The sequence below is a fragment of the Pipra filicauda genome, unplaced genomic scaffold, assembly GCF_003945595.2.
Source record: "Pipra filicauda isolate LSUMZ 115617 unplaced genomic scaffold, ASM394559v2 scaffold85_size2586006_pilon, whole genome shotgun sequence".
Taxonomy (NCBI): Eukaryota; Metazoa; Chordata; class Aves; order Passeriformes; family Pipridae; genus Pipra; species Pipra filicauda.
Window position 1 is genome coordinate 986,134 of NW_024105042.1, and position 21,730 is coordinate 1,007,863.

General features: G+C 38.9%; 2 protein-coding genes across 7 annotated transcripts in view; one reads left to right on the plus strand and one right to left on the minus strand.

Annotated features, from left to right (window-relative positions):
- The window catches only part of SLK (STE20 like kinase), a 47,500-nt gene extending 30,905 nt beyond the window's left edge, over positions 1-16,595 (minus strand). For 2 of the 5 annotated variants that reach the window (XM_039390669.1, XM_039390668.1), the window contains exon 1: positions 15,921-16,595. In XM_039390669.1, the coding sequence (XP_039246603.1) occupies positions 15,921-16,070 (150 nt within the window). In that variant the 5' untranslated portion in view covers positions 16,071-16,595. The remainder of the gene's footprint in view (positions 1-15,920) is intronic. The other 3 variants (XM_039390672.1, XM_039390670.1, XM_027738594.2) reach the window with 2 other exon arrangements.
- Positions 16,596-16,858: 263 nt separating this feature from the next.
- The window catches only part of STN1 (STN1 subunit of CST complex), a 42,466-nt gene continuing 37,594 nt past the window's right edge, over positions 16,859-21,730 (plus strand). Inside the window, exon 1 of one of the 2 annotated variants that reach the window (XM_027738769.2) lies at positions 16,859-16,948. The gene's annotated coding sequence lies outside the window, so the exon portion shown is untranslated. Of the gene's footprint in view, positions 16,949-17,043; positions 17,117-21,730 lie in introns of those variants that run through there. The other variant, XM_027738770.2, reaches the window with a different exon arrangement.

Consider the following 21,730-nt stretch of genomic DNA (forward strand, 5'->3'; position numbering starts at 1 on the left):
CGTAGTCATAATCATAGACCATCAAAGTTGTCAAAAAGTGAAAAATACGCCCATCCCTATGCAACAAAAGATGTTTTCCCACATAAAAAGCTCCACTTTTGTATAAACTTGGGATTGTCAGATCTAGTTCCATATAATCTTTCTGATGGTGCCTGAGTAATGAGCACCAAAAAACTGTCCCTGTACAATGCAAAGGCAAGAGTTGTTTCTCTGAGCTGTCACAAAGCAGTGATCTCAGTCTTAAACATATGAAGCAAGAAAAAAAATTGCTGTAATTTTAGATTTTAATGGCTTTATCAAATAAAAATGTAAGAAGTAGCGTGGCCTACTGAAACAACTACACTGGACTTTGTTTTGTATTAGTTTACTATACTATATTTAAGATTGCCCTGTGCATTTTAAAACTAAAAAACGCTGCAAGATGGACCAGCATCAAGTGTTCAAACTTATTTTCAAAACCATGGAAAGGTGTTCTTCATTAGTGAATTTTATAAAAAAAATCTACCTTGACTAGTCAGATAAAACAAAGCATTCATTCTAACATCAAACACTGAGAAATGTAATCAAGAATACCAGTTTGAATTCAAGAGTAAATAGAATCTTTTGCAATATTAAATGACATTAAATTTTAACAATAAATCACAAGTTCAGCCAATGAAGAAGATGGCAATTTTTACAGATTTCTGGCAATTAAGATGAGCCAGACATTTCAAAGAAGCTATGTTATGTTGCACCAGTCTTCACTGCATAATGTTTGAAAATGTAATAAAATGAAAAAAAAAAAAAAGACAGACTTTCAATTTTTTGTTTAATTATAGATATGGTTCGTTCCAGGAATTAAAAACCAACTAACTCCAGTTATACACGCTAAAACTTGTCGAAATTACTGTTACAGAACACTTACTCAAAAGGATAGTATCTCCCAAAGAAGATACAGCTGATCAGCCAAAAATTTTCCCTGCCTGTGCAATGTATCATAGTTACCTACTATACAGTTTCTTCTACTTAAAAAGAAGTTAATTAAATTCAGTTTCCCTGTTTAATGCCAGGGAAAAAAAAACTGAAATAGAAGTGCAGATAAAAGTGCCTCTATTTCCTACAAGCAAATGCTGTTCCTTACAAAGTGGATGCCAGGGTTCAACCCCAACTGCTGAAGCATCTTTATGATCCTGTGGTCTGGTGCTGCCTTTGTGGCTCTGCTCGTTTTGGAGCTGTTTCCATGACAACTTCACTCTTTTAATATTATCCTTGTACTTCGTACTCATTGTGGTTCTTCTGCTTCCTCCACAGTTGGTTTCTGAGGATTCCACAAGTTATTTCTGGGAGGGGTATGGAATATAATTTTAATGTTTAACCTCATGTGTCCCTTTAAGCATTCTTGTTAATTATATGGTATTTTGTACACTAGCTAAGCAGAGCTCCCATCCTGATTCATGCATCGTGCCACTGAAATCAGAAAGAATATTTATATGCATATTTGAAAAGTACCTGCACGGAACTGGCAAATATGGGCAAAATAACAGAAACAGTCCTGTAGAGGAAACTTAACAGAAGAGATTATATCAGACTTCAGCATAATTTTTATTTAAGCAAATACATTTAAAAAACAGAATAAAAAATAAGAAAAAAACCTGCTAAACACTGGCAAGAAAAATTTCCAAAATATTCTTTGCTGTTTTATATAAGCACCACATTCTTATTTTCCCTTCTCTTGCTGCAAGATGACTTTCATAAAAGTAATAGGGAAAATCAGCTGACAATATTTGGAAAACATTTGTAACTAAGGCATTAGGTGGTAGAGTGTAAGTGCAAAGGACTGGTATTTTTTTCCTATATTCTGTTATAATAACTGTACATACTACTTGGGAAAGCACCATTAAAATACACAATTCTGTACTGCAACCAACTCCTAAACTCGAAAAGGGGGAGGTGTGACAAATTGAGATTTATCCCTGCAGTGCTAAGCTGCTTTGCCACTATCTTTCATCTGCAGAGGACACTAACAGTTGCTGGCAGAGGTTTCCTCAGTTTTATCCAGCACCAGACAATATCAGCCCCAAACTAACTTTCAACTTCCCAGAAAGGATAGTAACCCAGTCTATCTTCATCTTTGATTACAAACATCCTACAGTTATTTATTCAGTCTTATGTCATTAGGAAAAAAACAACATAATGCTTAATGCTTACTAATTTTCATGACTACAGCTTAAAATTCAATCTTTATTCTAGCAATAAACACACCTTTATTCCAAATGACATAAATTAATGCTTCCAAGAAACAATGTGATCAAGAAATAGATTTTAATCAAACCACAATTTGTAACTTTAGCTGTTCCCTAGGATTTTTAAGATAAACAACAGGTCAGAGTTGAAGCTGAGTGCTGTTTTTTTCAGAAAATTATCCCCGTGCCAGGTTGAGCTGAGAATTTTATTACTTGCTTATGATAATTTTATTATTTGCTTGAACACAGGACTTAAGAAACCTCTGATTCCTTTACCTGGGAGGTTTCTGTTATAATCTTATTTCTAGTCATTTAACATCTGTAACAAGCTTTAGTTTACTTGAGCTCAGAGAGCCAACGTTACTCCTGCTAACCTCTTCTCCCAGGGAGACACTTGAAGCTGTAAAAGCCAACTCTGGAGCTTTCTGCAAACAGATGCACCACTGAGTCTTCCAGCTCCATGTAGCACACAGTCACTTTGTTCACTCACACTTTACAGACTAGTGTACATTCACAGATGTACATGTATCAACCTAGAACACTCTTTTTTTTTTTTTTTAAATAAAGTGGCGAGGTCAACCCACAGTTCCTCCTTATCCTGTTCCTCAGAGTTAAGTTACAAAACAAGACTAGGATCTGCTCTGCCCAGAGCCTTTAGCCAGATCAGATGGAAGATGGCTACAGCTGTTTGCTGACCCAGCACAGCTATTCATTATAACAAAACAACAAACAGAACAGTGCATCTGACTTGAGCACAGAAAATTCTGTCCTTCCTAACTGGATATGAGCAAGTCAACAAAATAATAAAGAAAGAAAAATGACAATTTCTTTGGACTTTAAGAACCCTTCAATAAAGGCCTTCTGACATGTTACTAGGGAAACTACATAGTAATAGAAATGCAATGTGGCACAGTAATTAAGTTAAAAAAACTTGCTGTCAGAAAAGTAAAGAATATTATTAAAAGCTCTACATTTCATAGAGCAGGAGAAAGGCATTTAAAGACCTGCACTAAGACTATTTTATGTATTTATTGCCGAAGATGATGGGCTATAACAGATGTAACTTAACTGTTTAAGCGTAAACATCTTACTAGCTCAAAAATATGGGCAATTTGAGAAAAGGTTCTGTATAATTTGATACTGCAATGTGAGCCATATTCAAATCTTGCAATAAGCACAGCTAAATAGCCAGAGGGGAAAGATTAAACAAAATGAAGTATTATCACCCCGTTTTGTTCTTTGTCCTTCTAAAATGAACAATAAATACAGTAGAGTTCATATATTTTAAGGGAAAAATATAAACTACATAGGCAGTTTAAGATTCAGCGTTTTACAAAAATACCACATTAAAATTGGCAATAGTTCTTGCAAAACTATCAAAGCACATATTCTGTTGCTCCATACATGCTCTAGTCTGCTAAGATGAAACTTCCTCTATTTCTGGAGGAACAAAAGACAGAAGTAGAGTAGCTTCAGACAGTTTTAATTAAAAAAGCTGTACATCACCACTTCTCACTTTTAAGTAAAATTGTTACAGAAACTAATTCATATTCTCTTTATGGTATTAATATATTTCAAAAAGAACATAAAATTCAGAATTCTAGAGGGAAGTCATTGCTTCCTTATGTGCATATCTTTAAAACAATCTAACAGAAACCAACTGCAAAGACAGCAGCAACAACAAAGAAATCAATATAGTTAAGCCAGTATCATTCAGCACCCTTTTAACCAGTTATTTTCAAGTCAGTCCTACAATTAACTGTATTAATTACAAAATACACTCTGCTGGTGTAGGCTGTTTAATGCCTGTACAGTCTGTGACTTGCCAGTAGTTTTCTTGTGCCTTAAGTCATGACCCTAAAGCTCCGTACAACCCCACAAACACAAAATGAAATCTCCAACGTGCAAGTTCGAAAGGTGCCTCACAAAATTTACAATGACCTGGATATCTTTGTGCTGCAAGTGTGACATCTCAGGAGATGAGGAAGAGCCATCTGAATACACATTTAGTATTCCTTGACAACTGGCTATTCAAGTACCATAAAAATAGGTCTTGGATTCTGTATGTAAACTTCATTCATATTCAGCACAGTAGTGGAACACTTGCTTCTGATGTTGCCTGCCAGATTAACTGTTTGGTTTGTTTTAATTGTTAAATTTGAACAACTAGCCAATTATGAAAACCAACTACTTTGAGAAACTATATGAATGCAAATCCTATTACTTATCAGCAGATTTCAAAAGAAGTTTTAATTTAAAAGCATACTGATGATGCTAGTCTTTTTTAAATTCTGATGTTTTATGCATTGGCTGTTTGACATTTTACTGATTAATGTAATTCATACAGAATTTACCTAGAATGCTACTGATAAACACAAATGGCCATGGGAAAAATTGCATTATTTGATAAAATTAATAAAAACAAATCCAGATAAACCCTTCAACTCTTTGAAGAGCTTGATGCACAAAATATGCAAAGGAAAAACAGTTGCTTTACTCAGATATTTGCAACCAACGAACTTGTGAGCTTCTATCACTAAAAGATTTTCATGCAACATTAGAACATTGTTCTTCCCCTGACAGAACTGTTAAGTGTCATGATAAGATTAAGCAGTTAAATACACAAGATGTTCAGGAGGAAGTTCTGTTCTTGCCTCCTAACAGTGTGGAAATGTTACTTTGAATGGAATTATGAAAGGTTTATTTTGCCCATGTACCCAAGAAGTGATGTTGCATGGCTCTTAAGGGGAGGTTCTCATCAAGAGAAAACTACTTCATCTCTTTCTTCTACTCCTCCCTCTCTCAAGTTTATTTTTTTTTTTTGATTTATTATTAGGTTGAAGGCTTTTTGAAGCAGAGGACTATCTTTTGTTGTGTATTTGTACAGTGAGAGGGAATGCAGAATTCCATTCCTTTTGGAAAATTATCAAAGCCATTTCTTGCTTCAGAACACTCTGCTCACTCTGAAATTCAATTCGGTTTCTGTACTCTCCTCATACAAGGCATATTTAGTGCCAAATAAGAAGTCCTATAAAATTTTCATTCTTTTCTGGCAGTTATGTAGCACACCCAAAGTAGAAAAGAGAATCACCACCTGAAATAAAATTGGGAACAGAGGCTTTTAGTAAATTTCCAGTTAAAAATATGTCTACATAACACAATTATCCTAGCACGGATGTCAGTGATGCAGAGGGACAGAACTACTGCCTGATAACACCACCAGCAGCATTTAGCAAAACTACCATTTACTAACAGCAAGTGGCTCATGCAATAGGAGTAATTGGATTTTTTATTTTGTCCTGAGAAAAACCATTCACCTGACATACCTTAACAACCTCAGAATATTGACATGTCACCCTGGTGCTTCCTTTTTATTGCTATTTAAGCCAATGCTGACACTGTCCCATCAATTTTCCCCTGCATTAGCAGTGTCGCTTGTCTGGCCCTCTCGTGAGCTGGTCTGGGTAGCCAAGAAGATTACATGTACAATCAGCTTTTGTGTGGCTTAGTTCCTTGAACCAGATCAACATGAGGCTGGCAAGAACCAAGCTTGTCACAAGGAAGGAGGTGGGAATGAGAGTACACTGCCAGAATTTCCGCTGCATTGACTCACATCTTCAGAAACTGTTGTGGAAAACAGTCATGGTAAAGACCCCAACACTCATCATTCCAAAGCCACTTCTGTACTTACTAAAGTGTTAAAATGCACCACTTTGAGAAGATGCACTGTTGACTTTCACTTATTATCACAGTTCCATACTGGTTTAGTGCTTTTCAGAGATTCAAAAGAACCTTCTTCATATTGCACTGGCTCAAAGGCGAGGTCCCAAAACAGTACCAATAAACATTGAAACGGGAGAGGGAACAAGTCAGTATACTAGTTCATTTTTATATTTCACTTTTAAACACTAGGGGCAGGTATGGGCTTTTAGTTTGTTTTTATTTAAGGGTAACAGGCAAAATTGACAACTTATTGGGTTATTAAGCTGATCAGAACATCTATGTTTGCTACCAACACACAGCTTAAAATTCCTGCTACAGCCAAAAGCGAAGTTGACATTTTCAGGTACACCAGCTATGCCAGTCAGTAGGAAACACTTGACACTACTCTGGGTTAAGCAGGGTTTTTAAAGCTTTCAGACTTGCCACCAAGGAGAGAGGAAAAATAGCAGACAGGCTACTCATAAACTAAGTTAGTACATCTCCACTACTAGCCAAAACTAGCTGGAAAGGGTGAAAGAGTAAAAAAGCTTGGCTTAACTCAGAGTACCCATTTCACCACATTATTAGGATGATTTGTTTTGAGGATAATCCCTGTACAAACCCTTCTGACCGCATTTCCCAGTGATGATCACAGTTCACAGTGTAATGGAGCTGCACAGACCCGTGGTTCTGACCCAAGACTATCCAGCAATGAAAAACAGAACAGTTTGCCTGAATGGTGAACTGAAAGATTTGTGCATCCACAGAAGCTGAGCAAGTAAGAGAATGAGAAGGCCAATTAAAATTATTAAAGGGTCAAGCAGTTCTTTTATAAAAAGCAGACTAAAAAGGTTGGACCTCCTCAATTAAAACAGGAAAAGCTGAAGGTGGGGCAGGAACATGACTGAACTTTACAAAATTAAAAAAGGCAGTACACGAATTGAATAAATCCTGATTGAGACAATGGCTGTAAAAGAGAAGAGAGTTTACTGCAACATTCTAATTTTTGCTGAAGCAGTCAATTAACATTTCTCCATTAAGGTTTCACTGCCTTTTGAATACAAAAGTATTATCTCTTTTCTTGGTAAAATATTGCTTAGAAATACAAGTGAAAAGTCATCTTCCATAAAGTGAAACGTAGATGTGTTAGAGAAAAGCTTTGGGTTTACAGCATAAATCTGTTTCTGGAGAACCATTACCTACAGGATAAAGAAAGAATAAAACCCAACACAAAAAGTCTTGCCAAGTTATTACGTTATCATTAACAAAGTTACAGTAACTTCCCTCAGAACACTGTTTCTGAATCATGGCTATGATTAAACATTTCTAGAGAAAAAAAAGCCAGTTCCTTAAAGTCCTCCTTAAAAAAAAAATCTCAGATCTAAAATGTTATTAACAAAGATATGAAGAAAGTAAATGGACAGTCATTTTCCAGCTCATTATAAAGTTAGATGGATTAAAATATGATTCTGCCTTAGGATGGGGATTCACCACTGCTTCCATACCAAGTAAACCAATTCTGATGTAGACACAACTTCAGTTCTAGAGCAATGGTTCCCCCAAAAAACTTCACTCTGTTCACCCACTCATTTTGAAGAACTGTATTAATGCAACCTCAGAACAATTCTTTCTGAAAATAATAAAGTTTATTTACTCATCATGGCCTCCTTGAGTTTCAGATTTTCTGAAACAACCAAGAGACTAATTTTCAAGACTGACACTTTATGGTAACAGTCATTTAGTCCTCCATAGTAAGGACAGATTTAGCACATTTTAAACGCTCATCAATAAATTGATTTGGCTATTTTTCACTTCTTCATATTCTTCTCCATAGAAAATTCAGTAAAATTTAAAAATCGTATCATAGAATAGCATTGTTCAGGTAATCAGAACATTCTTAAAGCTACATTTTGTGTGGAACTTGATTCCAGCATGAATCTATGCATGAGCAATTTCTCGCTCTAGGTTACAGGTAATTACCTAAATAGAAAATGGCTCAAAAATATAAACACAGCAACGTAAAGGGGAAATGCTTTGTTTCTTTTTCTTAGATTCCAAATCACCATTCATGCTTAGCTGCTTTACATTAACCTCTCTATATATACACATGCAATCCCACAGAATACTGAAAAACCAGTCTTAATCCAAAAGAGTGAAAATACTCAAGGAAAATCTATAACTTTAATATTGTTACTTGCTTTTACATACATTTAGAATTCCTTTAAGAAGCTTTATGTCTTCCTAAAAATCAAATACAGTAGTTTAAGTAGGTGAATTAAATACACAAAGAATCTTACATTACTGTTTTGTTGTGGTTATTTTTTGCTGTAGGTAAATCTTCTGCTGCATGTATTTTGGTTGGCTTGTATCATGAATATGGAGCATATTCAACAGAAAATTTGAAATGCCAGTGGAAAATTAACATTTACAGTAAAGCCTTAATTTTTTTGGAAGTATGAATTCCATTACAGAGTAGTTTGAGGTAGCCTACTAGCTTTTATTGAATATAACTTAGCCAATTTTTATTGCCTGACATTGTACAAACATATTCCGTAAGTACTGGGTCTTCTTTCTCTCTAAAAAAATTCTTTCCTATTTGTGAGTGGAAAAAATGTGTTCCCACATAACATATTTGAGACATATCTGACAGTTCAAATTTCTTTCAAGCATTCCATACTGTAATCATGTTATAAAGTCATTAAAAATGAATTAGAGGGGGTGAAAATATGTATTTTATACGGTTGTGGAGAAAAATTATAAAACATCATTCTTTTTTTAATCTGCTTTCTGAGCCATTAATTCAGTCTGCTCTGTTTTCTGACTGTCAATTTCATGGCTTTTCCATCACTAAACATGGAAAACTGGAACAATCCAAACAGTATCAAAAGAAAAGATAGCACAAGCATTGTATTTGAGTAATGTGGCTGCTACTGTAAAATAAGACAACAGGCAAAAGAGGTGAGACACTATGAATGTCAACTCTGTGTATAATCTGAATATAATTAAATGTTATTGGGGGAGCACAAAGAAACAAAGACCGAAAAAATATTTATAAATGACACTTCAGCCACTAGGGTCTTGAGGAATGTATTTAAGATCTCAAATCAGAGGATTTAATTACAGGCTCCTCTTTTGCACAGACACAACTGTCATTGAAGGAGAATGATGTTTACAGTCTTACGAGATTCTCAAAACGTGGGTCATGGCCCATGAAACATGGAATTCATAACTGCATTCAATTTAAACAAAATGCATAAAGAAAAAAAAAGAAAAATACCCAACTAGGGATTGGGATTGTGGCATTTGCAAATACAAACCCAACAAATTATTTCTTCAATATTGTTTATGGAGTGGTCAAAACTGGAATTTGAGTCTCCATCAAAAGAAAATTTTGAACTACTGCTCTGCAACAACAGCACTACTTGGAGGATTGTAGTACTGTAGGACTACTTCCCTGCCAAAGATTAAACTCAAAAGGTTTAACCACATTGCCTTCAAAACCTTAAAAAAAAACCCCAAACAAAACAACAGAACCCACAAAACAACAACAAAACAAAATCCAAAACAAAATAGTGCCTTGAGATTTTTTGTTGGCTCCTATATCAGAATTATTTAATTAAATAGACTGCATGTGACTTCAGATATGAAGAATTGCTCCACCAAGTTAGAACAGCTTAAAGAAGCTTCACTCTGACATCTATTTGACACTAAACAGTCACATTTAGCTTATGCCTGAAATCCAAATTTTTACTCTCCAGACAAGAAAGCACAGTCCAAATAAAAAATATGATACATCAGATGACATGAAAAAACCAAAAGGGAACTTTCATAATTATAAATAAAATCAAATAATGATTTCCTATTTACCTAGAGATTTAAACAATTTATGTAACTATGTTCACACCTTGGAAAAGATGACAAGGACTGATCATAAGCATTCTATATTTATCCTCCACAAACTTGTCTGCAGTTTTAATTCCAAATGCAGCAGACAATACATTACTCATAAGTTAAGTATTGTAATGCTGATTTTCAGCCAAGTGATGTAAATATGTCCAAAAAGTGAGACATATGTGTTATTCTTCTTTCCAATATTTCCTTGTTACAGACAAAAGGGAAAGGAGATACTGCCTTCAACAAGTAGCCATTTTAATAAAGAAATTTATCTCTGTTTACAGTTTACAGATGACTTTCTTGCACTACAGTTTCCTCAGAAAACGTAGCTGGAGTGACAATAGGTGTAAAGAGCTCTGCAAAGCTTTACCCTTGACACATTTCCCAGGGTTTAAAACAGTGATACTGCCTTTTCCTTATCTGGTATCTTCTAATCAGGCTAAAACTGCAAGAGTGCGAAAATAAAGATAACATTGCAGAGCAACTTACCAAGCTGACCAGCAAGATTAAAATCATTTGTCTTCTATGAACTGTCATGCATCTTTTTTCACCTAGACAATACACAGCAGCCCTAAAGTATGCAGGTTACTGTTACAAAGCTTGCTGTTCTTAGCAAACTTTAGGTAAAGTTTTAGTTCATTTTAGGTGGACTAAATATTTAAAATTTAATATTATCACCTTATACATTATTCTCTTGAGAGTAAATCGACTGTCATATCTCCTCTATCTACCAATGCCTCTATGGCTAAACAAAGCAACATGGCACTTAAGAGAATATTATTAATTCAGATCTCCTGAGGGCAACTGCTCCAGTTTAATGAGAGGTCAACTTATATAGTCAATTATGAATGAAAAATAGATTACAAGAAAACATATTTAGTATAGCAAACAATTTTAATCAAAACTGCCAATAGTTCTGCATTATTGATTCATTCTTATGTATTGAAATTCAACTTAGGACATTCTCACTTTCTGTTTCTTTCTAGGTCTAGGATCATAGAGTCACACATGAAACTTCCAGTTCATGAAACACAGTATTTGGCTGGCAATTTTCAAATATGAATTTATATTCCAACTAGTACCAAACATACAGGACTTCAGACAAACTCAAGCGACATCTTTCACTGGGAACTGTATCATTTACACAGGAATGTTTGCCAAGCTCCAACATCTCTAACAAATTCTTCTGAAGAATTAGTGGAACTAATGACAGCACACAAGTCAAAAGATAAAGAGTAGAAAAAAACTAGTCTACCTGGTTTAGATATCCAAGCTTAGATATTAAGTAAGTGGTCAAAATCTATTTCTGTGAATCTTTAAGTTACAAATGTAAAAGCTATTCAGCCTAGGAAGCAGCATGATATATTACTATCAGTCAGGTAACTTCAAGTTGCAATATCCAACTGCAGGAATTTAGAACAATGTACTGTAAGGCCAGAGAAACTAGGAAATGTAAATTCTCCCTGCTCTGTCCTTATTTTGTTTTCAGGTCAGACTAATTAATGCATTTTCTATGATTAGAAAATAAGCTGTGATGTTACTGATACACAAAAAAGTACTTCTAAGTAGCCACAGTACTTTTAAGTCAGTTCACATTTTAACATTAAAAGGAGTTAAGAACATATAATCATTAAAGTATATAATTGGTCCAGTCTTATTAAATCACTACTTTAAAATTCTACGTGTTTCTACCTTCTGCAGAAGACATTAAGGCAAAAACAAGCTACCCTGTAAAGTTATCTAGGTACATTACAGATAAGATTGTTTCAAATATAGAAAAAAATGCTTAACCTAAACGAAGCACCATCATTAGTTTACTGGACTTTAAGAAACAGTGTATCAGAAGTCCACTGTCACCAGCCAGAGATGACTTTGTATTGGCCACTACTGCCAATATAAATATATATGAATGCTTAATGTAGTTATAATTTTCAACAGATAATGCATTAGGGTAATGCTGTTCACCATGATTATGGTTATCAGCATCCACAACATTTCTTCTCTGAACCTAAAGAGAAAACAGAACAGAGTTTTTAACCAAGCACCAGTTTGTTGCTCAGAGTTGGAAAACTTGTTCTAGTAGCTTCATATGAAATACAAATATTTAATTTTCCAAATTCCTATGAGAATATTATATACACAATGCTTCCAACATTTTAGATTCGAGGTAATAAATGAGATAATATAAATGGGCAGAATATTCCAGTTCAAACAAAGAAGCATGAATGAAACTCAAAACTCGACAAGTCTGAAGGATTCTCTAATAATAATTTGTCACTTTCTATTAAAATATATATACACATACCATATAAATATATACACCCCTTGTAATACGTATGGTATACTGCCACATATATTCTACCTCTGTTCTCACAGAAGATTCAAAATTAATATATTTGGAGAGATGGTATTCATAATAATCATAATGATGTTAATTTCTTGGAGGAGTATCCTCTAGAGACGACAGCAACTAAACATTGGGAAAATGTGCTCTACATCAGCGTACCATGTTCTTACTACCAAAAAGGCTGGCAAATGTTACTGAAGTATAGTCCCAGCCCTTTATTTAATTCAGAAGGTTTACTTAGGAAGATATTTGCATTTTCATTAATTGTGTGCATCTGTATGATAAAGAGTCTCCATTAGGAACTTTAGCAAGAAAGAGCCACAGTTCAAGTCACGCATTTTAAAGGTATGTTTTCACAGCATCTGGACATGAACTTCTGAGAATTCAGAAAGCAGCTTAAAGCTGATCAGAGTTGTTAACACTTACAGTGATTTACCTTAAGGCAGTGTTTACAGCGTGCACAGAACTGATATTGGACACAATAGGGAACTATAACACACAATACAGCTACATGATATAATAACTAATTTCTAAAGCAAACTCATTACAGTCACAGTAAGAGCCGAAGTTTTTTGAGGACACTTAACCTGATCAAATCAAGAGCAGTTTCAAACTGATACATCTTTTGGTTTTTGGTTTGGTTTTTTAAGATAGTAGTTTGTGTCTAGCTGCCAAACTTCAAAGTTGAAATCAGACTCCAATGCTAATACTACGTTTCTTCAGTGTCTGTCAGAACTCTAGCAATCCATTCAGCAATTCTAAATAATTCATGAAAGCCAAATAAAAGATCGGAAAAAATTCCATCAGCAATCTCGAAATTCTCTTTACAAGGGCCATCACCTGACACTGAAGTACTGCAAGGGTCTATAAATTGAAAAAGGACAGAAAACTACACTATTATTCATTAGCCAAGAGCAAAAAGAAAACAGTCTAAAGTGGCCTCTTTGAAGAGGCTGAAAAGGGCCAGAATGAAAAGTCCTATACAGTCATAAACTTTTGCCATCAGTAGTCTGCAATTACAGAGCTACTCTGATCACAAGAGACTTGCAGCAGCAGTTGAAACAGAGTATTTCTAAACATTACTTAGAAGTTAGCGAATACAAATGTATGAATTGACAGAACTCAAAAAGCCTTAGAAGGCTAGAACAAACAGCTTCAAAGGAAATAAGCTCTTCTAGCAATTGGCTAAAGTATTAAAAAAATAAGCAAGATCCTTGTAGTTGATTGGGAAGAAGGGGATTGAATCCCAAGTTTTCAATACCCTTAAGACTTCTGTACAGAAAACTAATTATCACTAGACAGTATTTTAAGTAATGATTTTAAAATTCAAAATAAATTAATCAGTGAGGCTTTCCAGTACTGTCAATCATTTCAGAGTTGCTTTTGAACTTTTATTTAAATATTTGATACTTTATCCAGAAGATCAGTTACACAACTAAACCAAATACTCCTCTAAAGGAAATCATAGCATGTAACCAATCTAACCTACTTTTTATTAGAAATCCAAAGTATACATAGGCTTATTTATCTGGCAACTGCCTTTCAACAAATACCTGCCAAAACCCTGTCACACGTAGATCCTAGAATCTTAAGCAAAGGCAAATGTAGTTTTGGCAAATGTAACTGACACTAGGATAGTGGGGGATTTTTTTTGCAAATAAAACAAACAAAAAACCCCAACCGCCCACACTCGCATTATCTAAAGACAAAATCTTCACTCACTTGAGAACTTTGTTCCAGCTCATAGTCTTGAATTCAAAATTTGAGAAGGAATTGAATGGCTATTCCTGCAGTTTCTCATTTGATGCGTATATCCACGAAAGAACAATCTAACACATCTTTGCTTTACAGTTGCTTGCCAAGCACACTCAGATGTAGGAATACAAGTACAATCAGTATCTGTGTGTAATCCTCCTTCTCAAACTAGATGAAAACAAAATGAATGCTGCTGAACTCATGCAGTAAGAGATTTCTTTTTTAAAAGGGAATTTTTTTCCAGGAATACCAGTACCTGTTAATTTCACAAGTGCTACCTTCAACAACTTTAGCCATGTAAACGCATGTGCAATTCTGACTACTACAATTTTTAAAATAGACTTTAATTTTGAAAAACCCAGTTTCAACAGTTAACTCTGTTTTCCATTTGGATGTGATTTTTCACTTTGAGTCTTATTTCTGGTCGTGAAATAACATTCTCCTGCTTGTGTACAAAGTACACTGAAATGCAAAATTTACAGCTGCCTTGCTCAGACACCTTCCCCTACTACTGTTGCTAATACAGACATGCCTACAAATAAACATAGGAAGAGGTTTGAGGATAGGAGGGGAAGTGCACGTGGAGGAGAACACATTCAGTATTGTATCTCTGAGGCATATATTCACAAAATGAGAATCAAAACTCCACTATGAAGCTCAAAGAGAAAAACTTTAATACTCTGCAAATGCCATTAGAGATGTTACGTTTTTACAGCCAGTAAGCTTTATTATAGAGTAATTTCAGACATATTCCCAGTCATTTTAATTAAAAAAAACAACTCTAATCTTTCAAAGTGACATGAGAATCACCATCTAGACTATGTAATACACCAACATCTAAATAAACCAGATGCTCCTAAAATAGAACATTGACACGAATTCTTTGGGTGAAATGACCCCACCTAACATTCTGAACTGACTGTGGCACTTCTGCTCAAATTTACAAACAGGTGACACCACAGTACAATAGAATTTCTACCCAAAATAGCACGTTTCACGAGTATCCAGATTTCATAAACTCTCAAATACAGTACTCTAAATATAAACATTTCTTGACCAAATTAGCTCTCAGAAACACTGTAAATGCTATTCTTTCTCATGCTATTTTTTCCTAGTCTCAAGAACCGGCTTCAGAGTCTCAATTCATGTCAGTTCCCAATTTTGTCATGCTTATCCCTCCATGATGTTTTTCCACACTATCCCTAAGTCAAAGGCGGAGCATTAACGGCCTTTTAGAAGGAGGCAAAGTAGCTGAAGATTTGCCTGAAAGGTACAGTCTTGTCAAACACTAGTAGGGTTGTATCTATGTCATTGTACTCCACTTGGCTTGATAAATTCTAGGTAAGCATCCTTCAAAACACTACTTGTATTAGTACACTTAAAGATTTAAAGAGCAAACAACGGAGAGAAGTTAGGAGATCCAACACAGGAATTCTGCCACACAGTGAAAGTTAAGATAACACAACTATTTAATTCAACTCCACATGGAGCAAGATGGGGGAATGCCCAATACGGCGACGAGAGCTTGGCTCTATACACTACGCACGAGGCACAGGAGTCAATTTTACTCTTCATTGGCTTCCTTCCGTACAGAAACTTAGGAAAAAAAACCCCAAACATGCACCTAAGAAAATATAGTAAGGTTAGAGGCCATACTGTGCACGGGTCCCAAAAAACCCCCAAAATACAGGGAAAACGAGCGATTCAGCAGCTGGCAGGGTGGAGCAGAAGGCGGGACAATGACCTAATAGGTCTTTTCTATCTTTAGTTTCGCGAGGCTCAGTGGACAAGCGGCGCCGGGATGCCCCGCTCTGCCTCCGCCGCTCCCGGGGGGGCACCGGGCGTTCTCCGCCCCAAGTTGTCCCGAACTCGCCGCTCCCAGCAGGTATCCCGAGGTGCCGTGGCTGGCAGACAGGGAGCCCGAGGCAGCGCTGAAAGGCAGCACCACTGCTCCGAGTCATTTCCCAGCCACACCAGGGACCCGCGCCGCCCGCCCTTACCTTGAACACTTTACCGAAAGCACCATCTCCCAGCTCCCCGATGATTTCCCAGAACTCCTCAGGGTTCAAATCCCTCTTGACGTGCTCGTATTGTTTCTTCTTCTTCTCGCCGCCCAGCTTGAAGATCTTGCGAAAGTTGAAGAAGGACATTTTGGCTCCGGCCGGGGGACGGGGCGGGCGGCGCTGCCTCCTGGTCCCGCCGGGACCTCCCGGGCCGGGCGGCGCTGCCGGGAGCGACCCCCGCGCCCAGACCTGAGTCCTGGAGCCGCTCGGGAAGCGCCGTCACCGCCGGGCGCTGCGGGCAGACAACACCCCGCGGTGCCCCGGCGGGGCCGGCGCGGGGCTCGGTGCTCCTCTCCCGGGCGGGATCGGCGCTCCTACTCGGCCGGGCCGGGCACCATCGCGGCAACAAGTGCCGGGCTCTCTCCTCGGGACGGGCGGCGGCGGAGCCCGGGGACAAGGGGGAGGGAGCGGTCACGTCCCGCCTCGCAGGACGGGGCGGATGTAGGGAGGGGAGGGCGCTGCTCCCCTGCCGACTCGCGGCCGGTTGTTCCTCACGGAGCGGCGTCCCCGGGGGCGGCGACAGCGGGAGGGAAACGACGCTGCTCGCTGCTGGCCTGTCTCTCCCGCGCTCTCGCGGCGCGGGGCCCGGGCGGCTCCGCTTCCTGCGGGGCGGCACCGGCGGCGCCTCCGCCCCCTCCGCCCCCCCCTCCCTCCGCCCCCGCCCGGCGCCTGCGCGCGCCCCCGTTCCCGCGCGCCCGGAACCGCCTCGAGCCCCTCCCGCCCCTCCGCGCCCGCTCCGACACCGCCGTCGCCGGCGCACGCGCGAAGGCGCGCGACCCCTATTCCCCCCCCTCGCACCGGCGTGCTCTGGCGCGTGCGCACGCGCCACACCGGCAGCACGCGCACACCACCCCGCCAACGGTTCGTCTCCGGCAAAGGCGGAGGGAGGGGGTGGGGCTTTCCCTGACCACGTGACGCGGCTGTGGCGGCGCCAGCCAATAGGAACGCGCGGAGGCTTCCGGCGGGTAAGTCGGTGTCGGGCACAAGATGGAGGGGTCGCCCCCTCGGCCCCCCCCGGCCCTCAGGGCAGAGGGGTGGTGCTGGGGCGGGGGCGAGCGCTCGTCCCTCCCTCCTGTTTTTGCTTGTGGGAGGGGGAAGTCGCTTTTCCCTTTTGTCCTCGGTGTGCTGTTACGGTAGGGACGTGGGGCAAGAGCACCCTTTATCCTGTCTTTTAGCTGCTCATCCCGAAGGACGCCCCGCGGCTCTCTCGTTGCTGCTCCGCAGTCCCGGACAGCGAGGGTCTCCCCAACCCTGTGGCAGAGGATGACGTTCCCTAGTTAGGGCGAAAGCCTCCCCTCAGGGCTGAGTGGGTACCCCGGGTTCCTCCTGGCAGCGCAGGCAGAGCCCCCCCAGCATCGCCCCTGAAGGGGCTGTGAAACCCCCCACAAAGAGGTGTGCCAGGAGCGCTGCGATGGCGGGTGGTGCTTCCTGGGGTTTTGGGCTTTGACGTGGCTCTCAGAGGAAGGTGTTGACAGCAAAAACGCCACGTTGGAAGACTTTATTTTGTTTGTGGGCCAGTGTTCCTAGACCTGCTCCTGGCTTGTCACGGCATTCGGTCATAGCTGGGTGTGATGTTCATGTGCTGCGCGTTTGGTAGCTTTGGTATCTTATTTAATCACTGGGACAGGCTTGAATTTCCTTATCTTGCAACCTTCTCTTCCCACAAGTGATTCCTTCATCACCCTGAAGTACGGTTGTGTTTTAATAGTTGTGTGTATGCCACCAAGTGTGTGGTGTTTCTTCACTTGGAAGCACGAGGCGTTCCCGTTGCCTGGATAAAGGGCAATTAGCAGGCATGGAGAAAGGTTTGGGCTGTGACAGGAAGTCGATCCAGCAGTTGAGGCGATGCTGAGAGACCTGAGAAGGATCTGATAATGAGACAAACACCCAGGGAAAATCGTGTAATGCCTTGTCCTCGTATGAACCTGAGTGCCTGTAGTTGCCATTAATTTAAGCTGCATGATGAGCTTTTAAAGATCCAACCTCTGGTGTGTATCACTCCTCAGACCATTTTATTAGCATGACAGTAGTTTGCTATCTATGGAGGATAGTCCATGTATAAACTTGATGATAATAATGAGGCATTGAGATGCACCCGTGCTGGGGTTCATATTGCAACCTTTATGGTCTCCTTGAAAGAATCACTTCTTAGGAGTAGAAAGTCCTGGGCTGAGTCAAGAAAGGGATTTCAGCAAAGGAGTTTTCTAATAGTACAGATTTTTGCAGTAGTGAATATTAGAAGATTCAGAAGGAACAAAGGGCATAGAAATAGCCTGGACCTGAACTTTGCATTGCGGGTTAACAATGTTTTTAGCTGAAACCTGCTGGGGCAGAAGCCTTTTAAGGATATGTTGGTGATGTATGTTGAGTAATAAGTGGTGCTAATAGTATTTATAATGTACTGGAACACCCTGTGCCAGGCACTGTTCTGCCCCAGAACACGGGGATGGCCCCTGACACCGAGAGTTTATGAATCAAACAACAGTGTTGTGTTATGAGTCCATTTCTTTAAACTGTATAAAGACAGTTTCAAGGGTAATACCACCCCATGACCAGAGAGCCTTTCAAGTGCTTTTGCTGACCTTATTTGTTGTAATAATCAACGTTTGTTTTTCAGAAGTTATATTGGGCTTTGTGGTTCCTTTGTACTGACAGCTTGGCCACAGAATGTAAAACTGTTGAGGAGGATGCTAAAGCCAAAACTTTATTTTTTTGAGGGCAATAACAAGAAACAACTGCAATCCAAACTTTTGTTTTCTCTTCTGTGATCTGGCTGGCTGGCTCCACCTATTAACTTCATTTGCAAGTTTCATGGAGACAGTTTGGATTAAATACAATAATAAAGAGTGATTGATAATATTTCTTCAGTGTTACCAACAGCAATTTAGCTTCTGAAACCTAAATTTTTAAAGTTCAATTTCTTTTTCTCTATATAATCTCTTTTTTTGCCCTTTCAGGGGGGATCATAACTTTGTTTTGGATGCTAAAATACAGTGATGGCTTTAATGATAATTTTAATTAGTACTTTTAATTGAATATTTTGTTTTTCTCTTTCTTTCTCTTGGATAAAAAGTGCTTTGGGACTAATTTCCGTAAGTTTGTTTAAACTGACTGATTGGTAGAGGATGGGGGGGGGGGAAAGGAATCCAAAGCCATTGCATGAATTTCTTGTCTTTAGGTAGGATTATCTTTTCTTCAGCCTCAGGGTTAGTGTCATAGGGCAGCAGGGAGGGGTGTGTGTATGGGTGAATGTCAGAGTTTGTAATAACTGGAAATAAATGCAAAACTAAAAGAAAATTTCGTGAGCCGTATGTGAAGAAGTGTAGCTGAGCTGGCAGCTGTGGGATGGGATAGCAGGGCCTGGTTCTTTCTCAGCTCTCTCGATAAATGAATGTTGGACTGTCAGTAGTTCACACACAGCATCTCTGCAATGTGTCATTTTGCTGTGAACTTGTGTGTGATAAGAGTTTCACTCTGAGCAGAACAGAGACAATAGTGTCATCCTGCCAATGACTAAATGTTAGTAGGTACTGCAAATGTGTTGCTTTAGACTTTTATAAAGTATTCCTGTTCCAGGGAGCTTTTAATTCTTATAACATTAAAAATATAAAATGAAGGGCTGGCACAAGAAAGGAGTGATAAAGTTTTGCTTTTAACTTTTTTTTTTTTTTTTTTTTTGCTTACACTTTAACAATTCAAAATAAAACCAGTATATCTGAAACAGAGAACTGTGGCTCAGTCTGGTTTTTTCCCTTATTCTTTCTTTCTGGAGTTACAGCTTGCCACTCAATCCTAAAAATAAACTCTCTAAGGTGAAGGTTAAGTGCTAGTAGCAAATCCTTCCCAATTTGCTTTGACTTCCTGGTATGGAGGAGGCTGTATGAAGCCTGGGTTTTTGTGTGTGTGGTTTTTTTGTTCCTGATAGCAGGAGTTTTTAGCAACTGTAAATGTTTCCAGATGGTAAGGATAAAAAGGTAAAAGTGAGTTATATTAAAATTTCTCCGTCAGAAATTTAAAGCAATGCTTTTTGGAAATTCAGTGCTTCCTTTAAATATCACAGGAAGATGTTAAAGTGAAGATGTTAAAGAACTATCTTAGTTGTGCATCAAATATATTGGCTTAAGAATAGCTGTAACACTTTATGGCAATCTTTTTCATCTCTTTGTGATTTAGAGGTCTCCTTTATACTTTCTGCTGTTTGATGTCACCATCCTTTCCCATTGCCTCAATCACACTTGCCACTGTTCCTAACTCCCTGTTTAAGTTCCACTTCTGTTTCATTTAAACTGTTCCAGTTTCTCTTAATTGAAAGTAAACACTTCAGAAATTTAATTTGAAACGTGTTCTTCACAGCATATATTGCCCTTTCACTGCAGGCCTGCATCCTGTCTTCAGTTCTTTCAGAATATTTAATGATATATTTTTGTATTGTCTTGACTTTCTGTCCGTCCGTGCTTTCACTGATCTCCAGCCTTCCGAGTTCATTGAACTGCTGTAAGGTCACAGGTGGCTTGTTCGTGGTTAAATCTGAAGTGTAATTCTTATTTTATCCGTCTTAATCTGTCTGTCACCTTTGGCACTCAACACTGGCCTTTCTGTTTTCTTTAATTGATGTATGTAGTGCTTTTATTGGTATTTTCCAGCTGCGTGGTGTCATTTTCTCGTAGGCTCTACCATTTCTCTTCTGATCTGTTCCCAAAGTTAAAGTTTGTGCTGTATTGGATCATTTCAGTTCTAAGCACCACTGCAACTTCTAGATCACTATAGTTAACCCACTACCTTCCTTTTTAACCTCCTTTTTGCATACTTGGTTTTGCCAAGACCCCACGTATGCAGCCTCTGTATTTGAAGTTATTTCCAGATGCTGCCTTGCTTCCCTCTGAGTCTGACTTCTTTTTCCTGGGATTTCAGGATTTTATGGAATTAAGGTCTGATACTTTGCCTTGTACCACCACAGCATTAGTAACTTTCCTCGTTCCTTCTGGCTTTATGAGAAAGTTTTGGTGACTCTCCCATACCTGACCTTTATCTCCCTTCTCTCATTCGTCATGAGTCATTTTTCCTTTCCATATTCTGAATGTGTTGGTTTCTCATAGCAGCACCTCAATTCAGTGGATTTTAAATACCGATGTTTTCAGTCGCTTTCAACCTTGTACATTAACCTTAAAGATACTATTTTTCTTCCCTCTATGATATTTCCATCCTCTTTGTGTACATGGCAAATTTTTGACTTTTTGTCTTTTTTCTGTGACCCCGCTGCACTTTCTGTTTCATACCTGACTCCTTTGTCCTGATGCCCTACTTTATGGTGGTAAGTATAGAGGAGCTAGTAGTATCATCAATTAATAAACCATGTTTATGACAAGGTGAAGAAGGAAATAGAAAAGAGGGCTGAAAGAGATTTTTATTTCTCTGTGATGTAAGAGGTTGGCCTCTGGCTATGTGTTTTCCTTTGAGGAGCATCAACTTGTTATCCATTTTCTGGAAGCCTTGAGAGGGGGGACTGTTGTGTATAGAATCATTAAGGTTGGAAAAGACTTTTGGGATCATAGAGTCCAACCTTGGACCGAACACCCACCATGTCAATTAAACCATACCACTCTAAGTGCCACAGTCAGTCATTTCTTGAACACCTCCGTGGATGGTGACTCTACCACCTCCCTGGGCAGCCTGTTCCAAGGCTTAAACCCGCCTTCAGGGGAAAAATTCTTCGTGATGTCCAACCTGAACCTCCCCTGGTGCAGCTT